At 39.6% G+C, this 16,693-nt stretch overlaps 2 protein-coding genes across 2 annotated transcripts; both read right to left on the bottom strand.

Annotated features, from left to right (window-relative positions):
* Positions 1-2,217: 2,217 nt before the first annotated feature.
* LOC103185106 lies at positions 2,218-8,530 on the bottom strand. The gene is made up of 5 exons (XM_007903462.2): positions 8,393-8,530; positions 5,910-5,999; positions 4,249-4,319; positions 3,460-3,534; positions 2,218-2,319 (listed from the first exon to the last, which is right to left on the bottom strand). The coding sequence occupies exons 1-5, from the start codon at positions 8,528-8,530 to the stop codon at positions 2,232-2,234; spliced, it is 462 nt and encodes a 153-aa protein (XP_007901653.2). The 3' UTR covers positions 2,218-2,231.
* Positions 8,531-10,830: 2,300 nt separating this feature from the next.
* On the bottom strand, positions 10,831-16,126 carry LOC121852918. The gene is made up of 6 exons (XM_042346995.1): positions 16,031-16,126; positions 15,394-15,464; positions 14,693-14,767; positions 13,517-13,623; positions 12,300-12,502; positions 10,831-11,001 (listed from the first exon to the last, which is right to left on the bottom strand). The coding sequence occupies exons 1-6, from the start codon at positions 16,124-16,126 to the stop codon at positions 10,831-10,833; spliced, it is 723 nt and encodes a 240-aa protein (XP_042202929.1).
* Between the last annotated feature and the right edge of the window lie 567 nt (positions 16,127-16,693).

Here is a 16,693-nt window from a genome sequence, read left to right as displayed (position 1 = left end):
CTGTTCAGGGGGGTGTTAAAGATCCCATGACCCTATTTAGAAAGAGATAGAATTTTTCCATGATGTAACTTTCTAAGGAGTATAGGAGAGGTTCAGGTGATGCCTTTGAGTTGATATAATCTCATCCTTCCAGAATGCCAACCCTACTGCCTTTTTTTAATACAGCAAAATGCTGTTTCCAAATAACTCTTGATTCAGTCACCCTTCCATTTTAGTAATTCCAATCCTAAATATGCCCGTCAAAACTTTAAACATGCTGCCTCGAGTATCTGAAAATATTCTACTTTTACTTTCTCCTGTTTTATTCTGGAAAGGCTGGCATGATTAGATCGAATTGAACCAAGTACTTTTATCTGGACAACAATCCTTCATATTATTGTTCATTCATCTCATGACCATTTGGGACCTCATGCCTCTACAATCTCCTGTGAACCATCACCTGCCTGAACACTAGTTTGCTTCACATCCCCCAAACACTCCGCCCCATCACTGAGTCTGTGAATCAGCAATTCTGCTCCTGGTCTTTGGAAATACACCCACTTCGCTCCCTCCTACCTTCCACTTTTAGAGTATAAGAGTAGGGAAGTCTTGCTGCAACTGTATAGGGCCCCGGATGAGACCACACCTGGAATACTGTGCAGTTTTGATCTCCTTATTTAAGGAAGGATGTACTTGCCTTGGAGGGGGTGCAGCGTAGATTTACTAGGATAGTACCAGGGATGAAGGGGATGAGTTACGAGGATAGGCTGACCAATTTGCGCCTATATTCTCTGGAATATAGAAGAATTAGAGAGGATCTTACAGAAACCTATAAGATCATCAAAGGGCATGATAGAGTAGATAGTGGGAGATTGTTTCCCCTGGTTGGAGAAACTAAAACCAGGGGTCACAACCTTAAAATCAGAGACCAGCCCTTTCACACTGAGTTGAGGACGAACTTCTTCACTCAAAGGGTGGTGAATGTATGGAACTCGCTACCCCAAAGGGCTGTTGGCTCAGTCCTTCGACATATTCAAGACTGAGATAGATAGATTTCTTATTGCAAAAGGAATTAAGGGATATGGGGATAAGGTAGTGTCAGGTTATTAGCTGGAGTTAGACTAGAAGATCAGCCATGATTGAATAGCGGGGCAGGCTCGAAGGGCTAAATGGCCTATTCCTGCTCCTACATGTTATGTTATGTTCCAAACTTGCCATAGGTCTGCTCTTTATCTGCGCTTCTGACCACTTTTCCCCAACTCAGCTCTGCAGGTCTCCAAGTCAGTTAGCATAAAGCACTTTGTGACACATTCTATCCTTAATTTTACATTTGGTATAGTGCCTCACACATCAGAGGATGTCCCAAAGTGCTTCACAGAATACAAGGTAAAGTGCCAGCTACTGTATTTTGTGGGCGGATTCGGCAGCAATTTGCACGCAGCAATATCCCACAAACAGCCATGAAGTGAGTGACCAACTTTATTTGTGGGATTCTTGATCAGGAGAAAGTCTTTATTTTCAAATAGTGCCAGGGAATCTTTAACATCCATCCGAACAGGCAAATGGGGACTTGATTTAACATCTCATCTGAAGGACGGGACCTCCAACAATGCACCCCCCGCGTGACTATTAGAGTGTCAGCTTAGACTATATGATTCCAAGTCTCCATGTGGGGCTTGAATCCATAATCTTTAGACTCAGGTGAGAGTGCTACCAACTGAGCCAGACTGACATATATCTTATCGGCAATTGATCTTTTTCCCCAATGCACTGGAGTATTCTTCCGAATTCCACCCCCCCATTCCCGCTCATTTTCCATAACCCATCTAAAGCCCTATATTTTTGAAAGCAGCTTGGACCATCTCCCCCTCTCGCCCAATCTGGCTCCCATTCTGTTTTTGTAAAACTCTTTGAGATACTCTCTCTACTTGAAAGGTGCTAAATTAGTGCAAATTGTTGTTTAACCTGCTTGTGGTGGGGAATTGTGAAATTGGCTATCTTTACTTGAGAAGTGAGGATTTGGGGCATATGGAAAACAGCCTTGTGTGGTTAGATACAGATGAGTAATTTAGAGCTCACATATTAATACAATATACCACATAATACAAAGTTCAGTAAACAATTTTATTTCTAGATTAACTCATTACATTAATATACTCTAAGGTTTAAACGGAGAAATTAAATTCTTGCAAAAAGCATTTTCTCAGCAACTCCCTCAGATATTTGCTCTTTCCCTTCGCACTGTGATTCAATCAGTCCGCTAGCAGCCTTTGCTTTGCGGGTTTTGCAGTTATGCAATGTTGACATTCCTCTGTTGCCCTGTGGTCGTTGATGTCTTGTCTGCAAACAGAAGATAAATTGTGCAGAGTTGAGAGAAGTTATTTGATAGCCACCTCATCATCAAACCTGGCCATCAACACAAGCACTATGAAAAATCACCTCACAGCATCTATACATTCTTGACTCATATCAAATGTAGATTTATTTTTNAAAAAAGCTCAGTGCCAATCAATATGATTCAAACTTCAAGAATGGACAGGGAAGTATTGTGTTCAATTTTGAGAGCCCAACTTTCGGAAGGACATACTAGCCTTGGGGATCCAGGAACAATTTATACCTGTGATAAAGAAGCTTAACTCAACCATCCGCTGGTTTTATTGCTAAGAGCTGAGAAAGTAAGTAGAGCCAAAGAGAGATAGGGAAGCAAAAAGATCTGTGAATTCAGATTTCACAAGACTCTAAATGTTGCTCTAACACAGGCAAATAGGCCATGAAGGTTGCAAATGAAGTCATAGGCTTTATGTCCAGAACAGTAGTGTGAAAGTAAGAAAGTATAATGTTTAATGTAAATGAAAACCTTGGTTAGACCACATTTGAAGTACTGTGTGCCATTCTGGTTGTCATTCTACAGTTTTGCATTGATACATTTCAGAACACCCAGAATTTGGTAAATTCTTAAATACCATCTTAATTTTTAAATTGTTTTTTGTAAATTCTGCAGAAAACTTGATTAATAACACTAAATTCAATCATTAGCCAATCCAACATTCCATGCTGTGGAATGCTAAATAAACAGAGTAAATCCCAGGTGGAATTTCACGCTTGTACTGATGAACCTAAGGGAAAAATATTGGGTCAGATTATGACTACTGTTATTACTAATTATTTTTAAAATGCTTTGGGTTGATGCTTTACTACTAGGCTGTATATGAGCCATGTGGATTTATTTTGTGTTGACCACCTTGCCTGGTGCTTGTGGTGAATTGAAACATTTAAGTCAACCTTGCCCTCTGTTGGCATAACATGGCATTTAACACACTCCCTGTCCAAACCTAGATTTCCAGGGGCTTTTTTGCTCTTTTAAAACAGGGATTTGAGTCCCTCTGATTATGTTTAATATAATAAATCACTTTTTTAAAATTGTTAATAGGAAGTGTTAAATGTGAGATATGTTTACAAATGTAAAGCAAAGCAAGGTACCTCTGTGTCGCCTTATTCTTCTTTCGGGATTTCTTATTTAAAGCAGCTATCAATGCAGAGTTCTTTGTCTCTAACCTTCAGTTGAAACAAATGGATATTTTATTAAACTTTACATTTTTCAGTCACTTTTTCAATCAAAGCACTCGTAAGTAATCTGAGGTATTCCTGTATGTGAAAGGTACTATAAAATGCAAACTGTTGTTTTCCTAATCCTGAGCCCTTCATAAATCAGTCTTAATTTTGACTTGGTTAGCTGCTCATTCAGTCAATAGAATAAACTCTGCTTGGATTGCACGCTATACTGCATTTCAGAGTGATAAGCAGCAAATGTTGTTCAGAGCTGATATGGATGGGCAATTTCACTGCTCCCAAACACTAAAAAAGGCCAAATTTCAGGTCATTGCACAGTAATGGTAATGTCAACCTGATGACCTGGAACCTGGTGGGCATTTTGAAGCTCTGATGGAGCCGGCTGTCTTTCTGCATGCACGTGCAGTGAATTCGGAGGCACCGACCAGCAATTGCACCAGATTACGGTATTGATTGGGATTTTATGGACTATTATAAGAGTGCTCCGCAGTATTTGAAAATTAAGTAATAAGTTCTGATTTCCCCTTTTTAAAATTCCTTGAGTTCTGACTATTAAATTCAGTTTGTCCCAACTTTTTAAAGTCCAGGATCGCTCTGTGGAATACATTGGGGGATGTCATTGCTATGTTAATATCAAGCCTGAACAGAATAACTTCTATTTTTCTTTATTTCTTTTGTTAAGCATAGTATTACGGTTACCTCATAATCTGCAAATGAAACATCTCGAGTCTCTGGTCAGCAAACTGGATTATTTTATTCAACCCATCAATCTGTTTAAAAACAAAAGCACATTTATCAATGAACAGGTATTAGATAGCTCAACAAAATTCTCCTCCTTTAAAAGGGAATGAGATAAGCAAGTAGAGAAGAAGAGTACAAGAATCATACAGCACAGAAGGAGGCCATTCAGCCCATTCTGTCTGCGCCGGCTCTTTGAAAAGAGCTATCCAAATCAATCCCACTCCCCTGACTCTCCCCCCATAGCCCTGCAAACTTGTCCTCCCCAAATAATTATCTACTTCTTTATCTACTTCTCTTAAACAACAAGATTCCATTTATAGAGCGCATTTCACATCCCAAGGCGTCCCAATAAAAGTTGTTATTGAATCAGTTTCCACCACCCTTTTAAGCAATGCATTTCAGATCTAAACAACTCTCTGTGTGAAAAAATTTCTCCTCACCTCCCCCCTTTTAACAACTATTTGAAATCGGTGTCCTCAGGTTACTGACTCACCTGCCAGTGGAAATAGTTTCTCAACTATTGAGGGTACTAGAGGGTAACGGAAACAGCAGGTAATTGGAACTAGGAACTTTGTTGGAAAAGCAAATAGACACTAATATAATGGGGGAAATTGGCTTCTACTGTGTGATAGACGTCCATGGTTCTAGGCAAGGCGCTCTGGGAAGCTACCTCTCGTGAAGAGCGATATATAAATGCAAGTTATTGTTATGGTTCTAAGGATGGAAAACTGCAATTTGTCTCGTATGAACATCCAGTCATCTATCTAAAGTTATCTTTGCATTTAGTCTTGGGTTGTCTAAGGTGCATGGAGAGTAATTCAACCCTTAATGATGCTTCATGTCTGAATGTGACCCTCTTCTGAAATGTACTGTACCTCGGATTATTTGCTACTGTTCTTTTTTAAAAGCAGAGAGAGAGGAGAATAAATCACTTTGACAGGTGACCTATAAACAGTAGAAAATACTCTGGGAAAATATGTGTGCTACAGTACTTGGTAGATAGAGAACAACATAATTTGTTGAACAAGGAAAACCCCAACCGGTTTTGCAGCTGGAAAAGATGACCATTGTTGAGTCAGTTTTCTTGAAGACAAATGAAGGAGAACTAACTATTATAATAGTTAGGATGTTAATTTCATGTTTTTGTTGCAGCAGCTTGCTTTCTTCATCCATACCTTAGAGGTATCTGAGTCCACAGCAATCATTTCACATTTGGTCAGTGTTCTGCTGTAGAGATTTGCCAGATGGAAATGTGGAAGGGGAGGAGACTTCCATGAAAACTCATTGAGGGAACTGTTCATGTACATTTTCCCTTCAGTAAACTTACTGACTATTGACGGTAAGCAGTTATAATGAGAAATCCTATTATATCTTAAATACACATGCCAAAAGGCCAGTAAATATACTGTAAACAATAGTAATCCACTGCTGTTGTCAGTTCCTTCAGCGGGGTTTTAATGCAACGGAAATGACATCAGAGGTGCTTCCTCGGTGCAATACATAGGAAGTGAGCACTGATCTGATAACCTGGAAGTCAGCAGGTTTCCGGGTGGGAAGCTGGAAGCACCTGGCTGTGCAATACTCAGAGGCACTCTGACAGGGTGTAATGTGCTACATACCTTGTTTTTGAATTCATCCAAATGTTCATGAAGCTCTACATTTTCTGCTGTAAGCAACTTAAACTCCTGAGATTTCTTCACTGTGTCTGCCTTTAAATTGAATAGAATTCCCTGCTTTATTATATATATTATATATAATATATAATAAATAGCAACAATTTACAACAACACTTTATATAGCATCTTTATGTGGGAGGCCATCTCAGAAGGCCATGCTTCATACAGCTGATTGTGCATCTGATTTGGGAGAGCTGAAGATGACGGGATGGCAGGGATGGGGAGAGGGAAAGGAAGATGACTGAAAGCGCAGAAAGAGATGGGTCTTAAGGTGGGCTTCATAAGGAGGGAGGGGGTGGGTTGTGGTGGAGGGACTCTGGGATGGAGTTCCAGAGAGCGGGCACAAAATGGCTGATAGTCTGTCCACTGATGGTGAGGCAGATCTGGTAGGGGCATGAAGCAGGCCTACGTTAGCTGAGCTAGGCGAGTGACCAGGTAAGTCGAGTTGCAGGAGGTCACAGAAGTTGGATGGAAGGAGACCATGGAGGGATTTAAATGTGAACTCAGTCCACTCTTGACTCTAGTCAGAAGGTTGCGGGGACTTCAAACCATACAATCTATACTCAAAGGCTACAGTCTAGGCTGACTGCATTCGTTGAGTACCAACGGCATTGTTGAAGATATTGTTTTTTGGATGAGACTCTGGTCTTTTGAGTTCAATATTAAAGATTAGTGCTCCATTCAAAAAGAAAAGGAATGTTTCTCCTGACATCCCAACAGTGGGGCGAGCGTGGCGGGGGACATGAAACAGGCTGGGGCCTGCTGAGTGTAGGGAGCGAGCAGGATGGTAGGGGAATTAGCAGGTGGGACCGGTAGGAGGGCGCAAGATCATGGATGGATTTGAAGATGAGGACCGGGATCTTGAACTATATCTTCTGAGTGATGGGAAGTCAGTGGAGTTGGGCGAGGATGGGGGTGATAGGGTCAGGGAGTCTTGTGCGAGAGAGGACACCGACTGCAGAGTTCTGGATGATCTGTAGCCTATGGAGGGAGGAGTTGGGGAGGCTGATAATCAAAGAGTTTGCATAGTTAAACCTCGATGTAATGAAAACGTTTATGAGGGTTTTGGCAGCCTGTGGAGTGAGACAATGGCCGATGTTGCAGAGGTGGGGAAGGCAGAGTGGGTCATCTCACAGATGTGGGGTAGAAAGGATAGTTCAGGGTCAAACAAGACCCCAGGTTCTGGACTGGCTTAGCAAGGTGGAGTGTGCATCCATGGATGGTGATGCTGTCAGCGCCTGAGTGGAGGAGGCGCTTACAGGAGCCGATCAGGAGGGCCTTGGTCTTGTTGATATTCAGCTGTAGAAAGTTAGCTCTTATTCAGATCTTGATGTCTGACAAACATTCTGTCAGGATAGCAGTGGTCCTGGAGTCAAGGGTGGAGGCAGAGAGGTAGAGTTGGGTGTCATCCGCATACATGTGGAAGCTGACCTCATGTCTTCGGATGATGTCACCAAGAGGGAGCATGTAGATATTGAAGAGGAGGGGACCAAGGACAGAGCCCTGAGGAGCGCTGCACGAGATGGCGGAGGCTAGAGGAGAAACCGTGTGTGGAGATGAAGTGGAAGCGGTGTGAGAGGTACGAACTGAACCAGTCAAGGACAGAGCTGTGAAGGTTCTGGTGAGAGGAGAGGCAGTGACTGAGGATAGATTGGTTGACGGTGTCGAAGGCAGCAGAGAGGTTGAGGAGGCAGAGGGAGCCCTGGTTGCAGATGCACAGAACGTCATTTGTCACTTTGACCAGGGCTGTTTCTGTGCTGTGGGCGGCACAGAAATCTGATTGGAGGGGTTTGTGAAGGGAGTCGCAGGAGAGGAAGGAGCGAAGCTGGGAAGCAACGACTCGTTCCAGGACCTTGGAGAGGAAATGGAGGTTGGAGATGGGGTGGTAATTTGAGAGTAGAGATGGGTCCAGGGAGGGTTTTTTAAGGATAGGAGTGATAACGGCCATTTGTAATGGGGTGGGAACAGTACCAGTGGACAAGGAGACATTTATGATGTCTGTGAGTAGAGGGGCAAGAGGTGGAGCTGGGAGGAAAAGAGATGAATAAGGATGGGGTAATAGAATAAATCAATAGCAAAAGCAAATAGTTTTTGTTAATTATTCTTCTGTGCTAGTGCAAGATATCGAAAAACAGAATATTTATATATTTATATTCTGCTTTAAAAATCAAACTGACTTGTATGCAAGAATTGAACTATTTTCCTTCAACTTCAACTAAAAATGGCTGTAAAGCTTATTTTTCAGTTGGTATCACAGGATTATATCTAAATGACAGGTTTGTGTTAGGAAGTATTTTATGCCTAATGTAATAGGATTGTTAGAGGAGAACTGAAGAGGCTCTGGGAAACACATAAATCATCCTTTGGACAAATGCCACAGATGCAAACAAGCCCAGAGTGAGCCTGACACTAATGTATGTTCTTACCTGGTGACTGTGCTCCTGTTTTCGTTTACTCAATTTAGCAGTTTGTATCTGAAGGTTATCTTCAGTAAGTCTACTACCTACCACGGAGCCTGGTTCTTGTGTTTTCACCTCCTGTAAAACAGGCACCGATTTATTCATTTTATTTTAATTGAGGAAATAGGTAAAATTATTATGCCGTTCCTCCACACAAGACATCCATAGCCAATTTCAATCTTTATTGCTTTCTCAATCTTCTATAAAGGCACCTTTTATAATATATATATACAACATGTGGGCTCCGAATAGTTTGGGTGCGGTTGGCTGTACATTGTTGTACATTGTTCTACACAGAGAACACATGTGGTAGGAAACATTTTTTAGAGACATTGAGGTCTTGGCATTGGGGTTGCACTATATGATTTTTGTTATGATTTTATGATTTGTTATGTTTTGATTTGCCCACAAAATACAGTCACTCCACTTTACAGTATATTCTGTGAAGCCTTTTGAAACATCTCAATGGCGTAAAAAAGCGCTATATCAAATGCAAGGATTATTATTATTATGGTTTGCCATTCATTGCTTCTTTTCTGCTTTCCTGCTACATGTATTTATTTGTTGCTGTCAGATGAAGGCTGTGTGATCTGCAAATCAGAAATCCAATCACACAGGCCCAGCCTCATGGACTTTGCTATTGGAAGTGAGGTGAGGTGGTGGGTGGGTGTTTGTCACATGCACGTCTGTGTATATTCAATGCTCTAAATATTGAATGCACACTTAAATTTACAGCATTGTCATTGAAGATGAAAGATCTCTTCAGAAGCTTCTGTAGAAATGTAGGTGGCTCTCAGATTCTCTGGGGCAGTAGTAGGACCAGCTTGCTGTTTCTTATCCTACTGCTACTTTAACCTGCTTTTGCAGGCAGACACCAAATGGCTTATGCTGGATGATATTCTGTTTCGATCGAGGTTTAAGTATTGTGCTGAAATCACGAATATAGTAAATTGATCACATTCGAACATTTTGAATTACCTGACCCTCAATCATTCCTTCCAATGAAGAAAGCAGCAGGTCAACTTTGGAGAGCAGCTGAGAAGTCCTCTGGACACAGGTAGAATTGGCCAAGTCTGTTTTCTCAGAGCCTCCATCGGTAGGTAAGTCAGAGTGCACCAGCTCCAAATCCTAGACAGGAATTTTGAATCTAAATAATTATATTATAGGACGAACCAATAGAAGTAAATAATATTGATGAAAGAATGTTTTCAGCTGACCTTGTCTTCAACACCACCAGGTACTTTCTTGTCCAGGCCGAGGCTCTCTTGCTTTGGTACAGATTCTTCACTATCCGTATCTGAAAATAAAAATCAGAACATTTTAGTGATCTGGATTTCCCAACAGCATGAGATTTCATACTGGTATCAATTGGATCCAGTTAGTCTTTAAAAAGTACACAATCTTAGCACAGACCTAAATCCTTCCACAAGACATCTTTGTGAAAGCTCAAATTATATACAATTACTTAGAATATAGTAATCCTTCAATTGGATATGGGCCTCTTTCGTTGGGCGGACATTTTATAGTGCTTCACAGGATATCGTGTAAAGTGCAGTGAGTATGTACTTTGTAGGTGAATGAAGATACAGCACAGAAACAAGCCATTCAATCCAACTAGACCATGCTGCTCTTCAAACTCTGCACAGGCCTCCATTCCTCTCTCCTATATGCTCTACTCCCTTCTCCCTCATACATGCATCAAATTTGCTCTTAAATGCATTGATATATAACTTAATGTGTATCATAAAAAAAAGTAAGGCTCATTCATTATTTGCTTTGTAAGTCAATAAGATCAGTGCATATTTTGGAATAGCCCTGTTGCAATGCTCAATAAAGGGTCTTGTTTATTTCTATCTAATCTCCATCCAGAACTCCGAGATGCTCTCCAGTATTAAAAGCACTATGTAAATACAAGTTTTGCTATTGCTGTATTGGCATATCTAATAAATGAATGCTAAATTTCAGTAGAATCCTATTTTTATGACATTACTTTCTGAGATTGTTATATAATATTAGTAATCCTTGCATTTGTAATAGGGCCTTTCATGTCAAGAAAAGCCACTATATCAAACCACCCTCAATCATAAAATATCTTCTCAATGCATTCTTTCTGATGATATTCATGATTGCACAGTGATTATTATTTCAGAAGTTTGTAATTTGTGTACTGACACTGCTGACTTCAACAGTCCAGCATAAAGCTAGAGCTAAGTGACAAAACGTCATGTTACAGGTGCACAAAACGCACATGCATTTTGCACCTGCAAAAAAATCTTCATACAAAGTCACTGCCACTAAAAATAAATGATTTTAACAACTCCCTTAGCTGCTACATAAATACTCAAAATAAAAATTATGCTGCAATTGTGTGATTCTTAAATTAAATATTGGTGCTAATGACAATATCAATCGCAGTAAGTGTATTTCTGTCTGTGTTTGTCTGTGCAAATATAAATATGAAACACTGCAGTGTGCTGACTTTCAATGAATTCTTCATTCCTGTCCTTACCACAACTACTGGCATTGAAATCTGTGATCCCCTTTTCTTCTTTGACATCCTTATTGTCTACTTCTTCCTGAATTTAAAAGGAAACAAAGATTTGTCCTGAGGAAATTAATTGTTTTGCCAAGTTTCTTTCTGTCCTTGTCAAAATGAACAGAACAAAACTGCAGAATATCATCAAATTTTACAGCACACAATATTGTCCATTCACTAGTTTTCTTCTGCTTGAGATTTCCATGATCCCACCATTTGCCAACTGAGAAATGGATCCACTTAATTTGCAAAATTCTGTTACCAATCAAATTAATTCACAGTGCAGATATCTCACTCAATGATTTGATGTATTAGCTCCCTCTGTTAACTATTTCACAACTGGAGACAAATATTAGACACAAACGTAAACCAACTGAGCACCCACAGAGCAAGAATACTCAATATGGTAAGCAGGGCATTACAGAAAATACAGTTGTACTGAAAATGTTTTTGTTAAATTGTTTAGTTTATACAAATTGTCATTTTGTACACAGAACTACTTCATTGCATGGGCAGTTGCTAAGAGTTGCTAGTTTGTGAAAAGCCCTGCCAGGAGCAGTGGTTGAGGCAGATTCCACAGATTTCAAGAGAAAATCAGGTAACTATCTAAAAAGAAGCAATTTGCAGGACTATGGGGAAATGGTAGGCAGATGGGATTAATTGGATTGCTGTTTCAAGATATGGTGAGCCGAATGTTCTGTATTTTGGTCTAATGGTTCAAAATTTTCTTTATCCAGAAGATAATTAAGAATTATACCAAGTTGCAGCAAGGATGGTTGAGGCCAGAACTCATTTAAAAAATCCTGTAGCATAGTTAGAGCACTCGCCTCACAAGTGAGAGGACATGGGTTCAACTACCAGGCAAGTTTCCTTACTCTACAAGTCTCTGTTTACTTGTAGGTAAGTAGGAACCCAGTTGTTAGTCAATTGGTGGATCGCTTTCTGGGTGTAATAATCCCTTCAAAAAAGAAAAATAATAAATAAAATAGTAATTTGGTCACTCAGTCCACGACTAGGATGATTGTTCTGGAGGGATGAGATCCGATGGCTAAAGAGCCTTTTTCATTGAACCAATGTGCGATCTTTATTGTGCACAATGATCCATTCTAAAGGGTTCTAGATTGCAGGAGTCTTAAAATGAGTTGCAACTAGTGAATTCTGGATAAGTCATGGTCAACTCTCTGTAACTGCTCTCACTCTTTAAAGTCAGAAATCAAAACTAAAATCACCGTCTAAGAATCACAGTCTTTCAAAAAACAGAGAGTTTCAAAATATCAAAACATTTTGATTTTATTGGTACCAAAGTCCACCTTTGTGACAATCCATGAAGGAAATTACCTGTGATATCTCTGAACCTGTGTTGATGGTTTCAAATTCATCTGTTACTTCATCCCTCGTGTTGCTATTTGACCCAATGTCCGGCTGACAAATGTTTTCTAGCTGATATAGGCTGCAGGCACCCTCCTCGGATTCAAAATTATCCATATCCTGGCTTTGTTTCTGACTCTCTTCATTTCCTACTCTCAACTGTTCACAAGTGCCTGCAAAATAGTATTTCAGAAACTGCATCTGTTAGAAAGAAACCTTTTGTTGATAGTCTGACTAAAATAAAGTCTTAGTCTTCATGAGGACTCTTTGCCCCCACACCGAGAAGAAGGAAATCAACTTTGGATCAGATAATCTAGTAATGACAACAATAGTAACACATAACCTAAATGTCAATGCTTCATCTCTGGGTATGTTATTGCTAAATTCAGATACCTTACAATTTGTTTATCAATCACATATAGAGTTCCATGCTCCTGCTCACATCAGAAACTCTTATAGAATACAATTATTTAAATCATTTTCTCAACACATTGAGAATACGAAGAGATGACCACAACCTCAGCTTCATTCATAAAGCCCTTTTGAGAAATGCTTTCAAACAGATCCTGGTTGCAGATTCAGGTACCCACAACTTAACACTTCACAGGCAATCTGCACTGTCCAGAGCTTGAACATAAGTGAGAAAGAAAGCAAACTTAAGGTCAGGCTGTAAGATGTAAAGGGACTGAGGTGACAGAAGGGTACATAACATTAAATTCATGCCTAGTATTATTCACAAACTATTATACTTTTTAATGTCTGTTCCCTCAACAGTCAATGTCGGTGCCCAAGCGGAATTCCAGAATATCACGAATATGGAGAGCTTCAAAATATCGACATTTTATTATTACTCCAAGCCTACCTTTGTGTGCGTCCACCAAGGTCTGAACACAAATGTTTAAAAATAAATTGAATTCAAATCTAAATCCACAAGATAAATTCTGCCATTTGAAAATATCAATGAGGAATATCCATTTAGCCAATCTGAACCACAGATCAATATATGATCCACAGATCATGTATGATTTGCTTTATGTTGCATTCTACCCAAGACATTTAATCTACTGAGAAAGGTTTCTAACCATTTCCTTCTCACCAAGTAAATCCACTGAGATTCTAGAAATGTATATCTATGACAGTGCCAAGCATGAAAATTCAGCATTAATGCACTACTATGAAAGTCTCACCTTTGGCAGTGCAAGTGTTCACCTCATTGTGGTTGTTTTGTTCAGCAATGGAACCACAAAACATTCCACCCATCCTACTGCTGTCACTCAAGGACCCTGAAGACTTGCTACATGTAAAATTAAATATTTGATTAATGACAGCAAGGCAATCTTGGACCTGCAGATGTTTATTATTACTGTAACAACAAATGCTGAAAATCCCCCCTAGACATTGCATTGAAGTTATGCTCCAAAGGGTCTGTGCCTCACTGCTTTCCCTAACTGCTCTTAATCACACAGCCAGGAACAAGGTTGGATTAGCACAGCTCAGCACCATTATTATAAAAGAATTATGCTGTTTTAAAATCAGATTACTGCTGAAAACTTTCCAAAAATACACTACCAGCCAATATGAATCTAATAGTAAATGAGGGGCACGTCTTCGAGACGTCTCAAAGCTCTTCACCGAATATACTGTAAAGTAAATTGACTGTTTATTTTGTGGGCAAAACACTGCAGCCAATCGTGCACAGCAGTGTCCCACAAACAATCAGGCTAAATTATAGTGACTAAATTATTTTTTTAAGATTATTCTTTAAATTTTTTTTAATGGAATTATTACCCCCAGAAAGTGATCCACCAATCGACTAACAACTGGGTTCCTACTTACTGCTAGGTAAACAGTGGCGTGTAGAGTAAGGAAACTTGCCCTGCCCGGGAAATTGAACCCAGATTCTCGCGATTGTGAGGCGAGTGCTCGAACCACTACACGACAGGATTCAATTATGGAGCTGTCTCTTACACCCACAACTGATTCCATGATGTCAATGCACTTACTGCCTCGCAAAGAATGGGCCTAACAATCAGAGTCTACAGACAGTCATTTACAGTCTAATCACACTCTTCTATTTCAGAATTGGGAGCAATCTGTTGGTTCAGATTTGTTTAACAAAAGCTTTAATAACAATGCAAATTATTTTGCCTTAATGTTTATTATGCATTTTTTACATCAACGGATAAGCTGTAGAGAGAACCATGATACAAAAAGCCTCAGAAATATATTAATACCATAAGCCTTCAAAATTAACTACAGATATTCCTAGTCTTGTTAAATGATTTGTTAAATATCTCATCAACCATAAATATGTGACAAAAATGCTTTAGACGAGATGGTCAGCTTAATAAATAGGATAATACCTCTCTTTATGCGCTAACTTTTTGGTGCGTTTCTTGTTTAAAGCTGCTAACAAAGCAGAGTTTTTCTTCTCTAACCTTCAAAATAAAACAAATATTCATTACAATTTGTATATTCAGCAACATTTAAAAATGTTTTTCACCCAAACCAATCTTGTGACACCAGACAACTCCCTTTAACCAAAAAATAATTTACGAGTAACCAGCTGCTCATATCTGCAATGTTGGTTTCCGACATACTGTATCTTATATGCAAGGATTATCATCTAATATGCACTGTCTCACACAATTCATCAACTGCTTATTGCTATAAACTTGCCAATTAATTGTAGTTTATTTCCAGGAGATCATTACTCACAGAAATCATGCCATTAATTCCATCAAATCCTGTTGCATTAAATAGAAAAATGTGCTGTAAGCAGTGGGTGTCTTCCAGAAAATATTAACTATCTTTTGTCATAAGAGCAGTAATGTGCTCAATCATCTTTCATCAGCCATTAGCAGTGCCCTGGAGTACTGTGGACCTGCCTGGCTCAGAAATGGACTGCTGAGACCACAACGTATGGTTGGTTTGATTCCGACATTCTGTTGCCAAACATGTAACATTGGAGGCAGTATAGCTCAGCTGCAAGGAGATCCCGCCTACCTTACCCGCTGCCTCACCCCACCAACCCAAATCACTGCGGAGATGTGTTATATGTTACCTCAGAATCTGCAAATTATTTAACTGGAGTCTCTGATCAGCAAACTGAATTATTTTGTTGAAATTGTCAACCTGTTGAAAGAATGAAGTTAAGGTGGGGAGTTTAATTAACTTCCTGACACTCTATCCACAAGTGCATAATAGCAATAAGTTACTGGGATGAAATCACAACAGTCAATGTCATAATTATTGCAGGGATAATTATTGACTGGTCAATAAGTGTGGTCTCAAACATGTCTAATTATCAACAGATTTGAGAGTTAATGCCACCCACCCGCTAAACTCAACTAATAATTTGGTCCAAAGCAATTTGGTCTCTAATGGGTTTTGCCACCCATGATTAGGACCTTCCAATCCTACTGCATTCAATACACAGGAGCCTCGGTATAATATGGTCAGTGCCCAAGGTCTGGGTCAACAGGTCGCTGTTGATGTCACTTGCTGCATGTCGCACACATTTTCAAGAATCCCTGCTGTTGTAACTTCTTCTGTGGTGCTAAACATTAGCAATAGTTCCTGGCAGAGGTTTGGTTCACACTTGGAAAACACAAACCTATACAAGATACTCTCTTCATTTGTCTTACAAACTATTTTAATTATTGAAAGGCACACAAGGGCAGTCGGCTTCTACAAGTCACCTGAGTTCCCAGAAAAAACCCCGGAAATGCTTGTGAGGACGAACGGCCTGGATGGTTCTCTAGGCACGACGTGCAGGTGTAATGGGGCTCAGTCATGTCATCAGTGAGCCTGACAACCCTGAAAGTGTTGATAAGAAGCTGCACTACAAGGCGTCCTGTTATAACGTGGGACTCATTTTAACCATCCCAACTGCTGTGTTCTAGAGAGGCTGGACTGTAAAATGAAATGGTGCAAATAAAATAGCTTCCCCAGCCTTTGATTTATTCTACTCTGTTTCAATTAGGTGTAAAAACACAAAATAAATAGGGTGTTCATAGAATTATACAGCACAGAAGGAGGCCATTTGGCCCATCGTGTCTGTGCCGGCATGAATGTTAATGAATTTAATGAATTTGTTAATGGAGACAGGAATATGTTTTTATTCAAAAATACAATATTATTCATATATTGAATATCAAAATCCTTTTTACACTGGACTAAAAGTGAATCCCTCAAAAAGTGGAACCCTAAATACAGGGGAATTTTAAAATATATATAATATTGTATATAGTTAATAACAGTAGATCAATAAAGAATAAAAAAAAGTTTAATACCTTGCATGTTAGCTCTTTCACACATTTGTGAAGTTTCACATTTTCAGATGCAATTGTCTTACAAGTCTC

Source organism: Callorhinchus milii, unplaced genomic scaffold (assembly GCF_018977255.1).
Source record: "Callorhinchus milii isolate IMCB2004 unplaced genomic scaffold, IMCB_Cmil_1.0 Scaffold2, whole genome shotgun sequence".
NCBI lineage: Eukaryota > Metazoa > Chordata > Chondrichthyes > Chimaeriformes > Callorhinchidae > Callorhinchus > Callorhinchus milii.
This window is presented reverse-complemented; position numbering and strand designations above follow the sequence as displayed.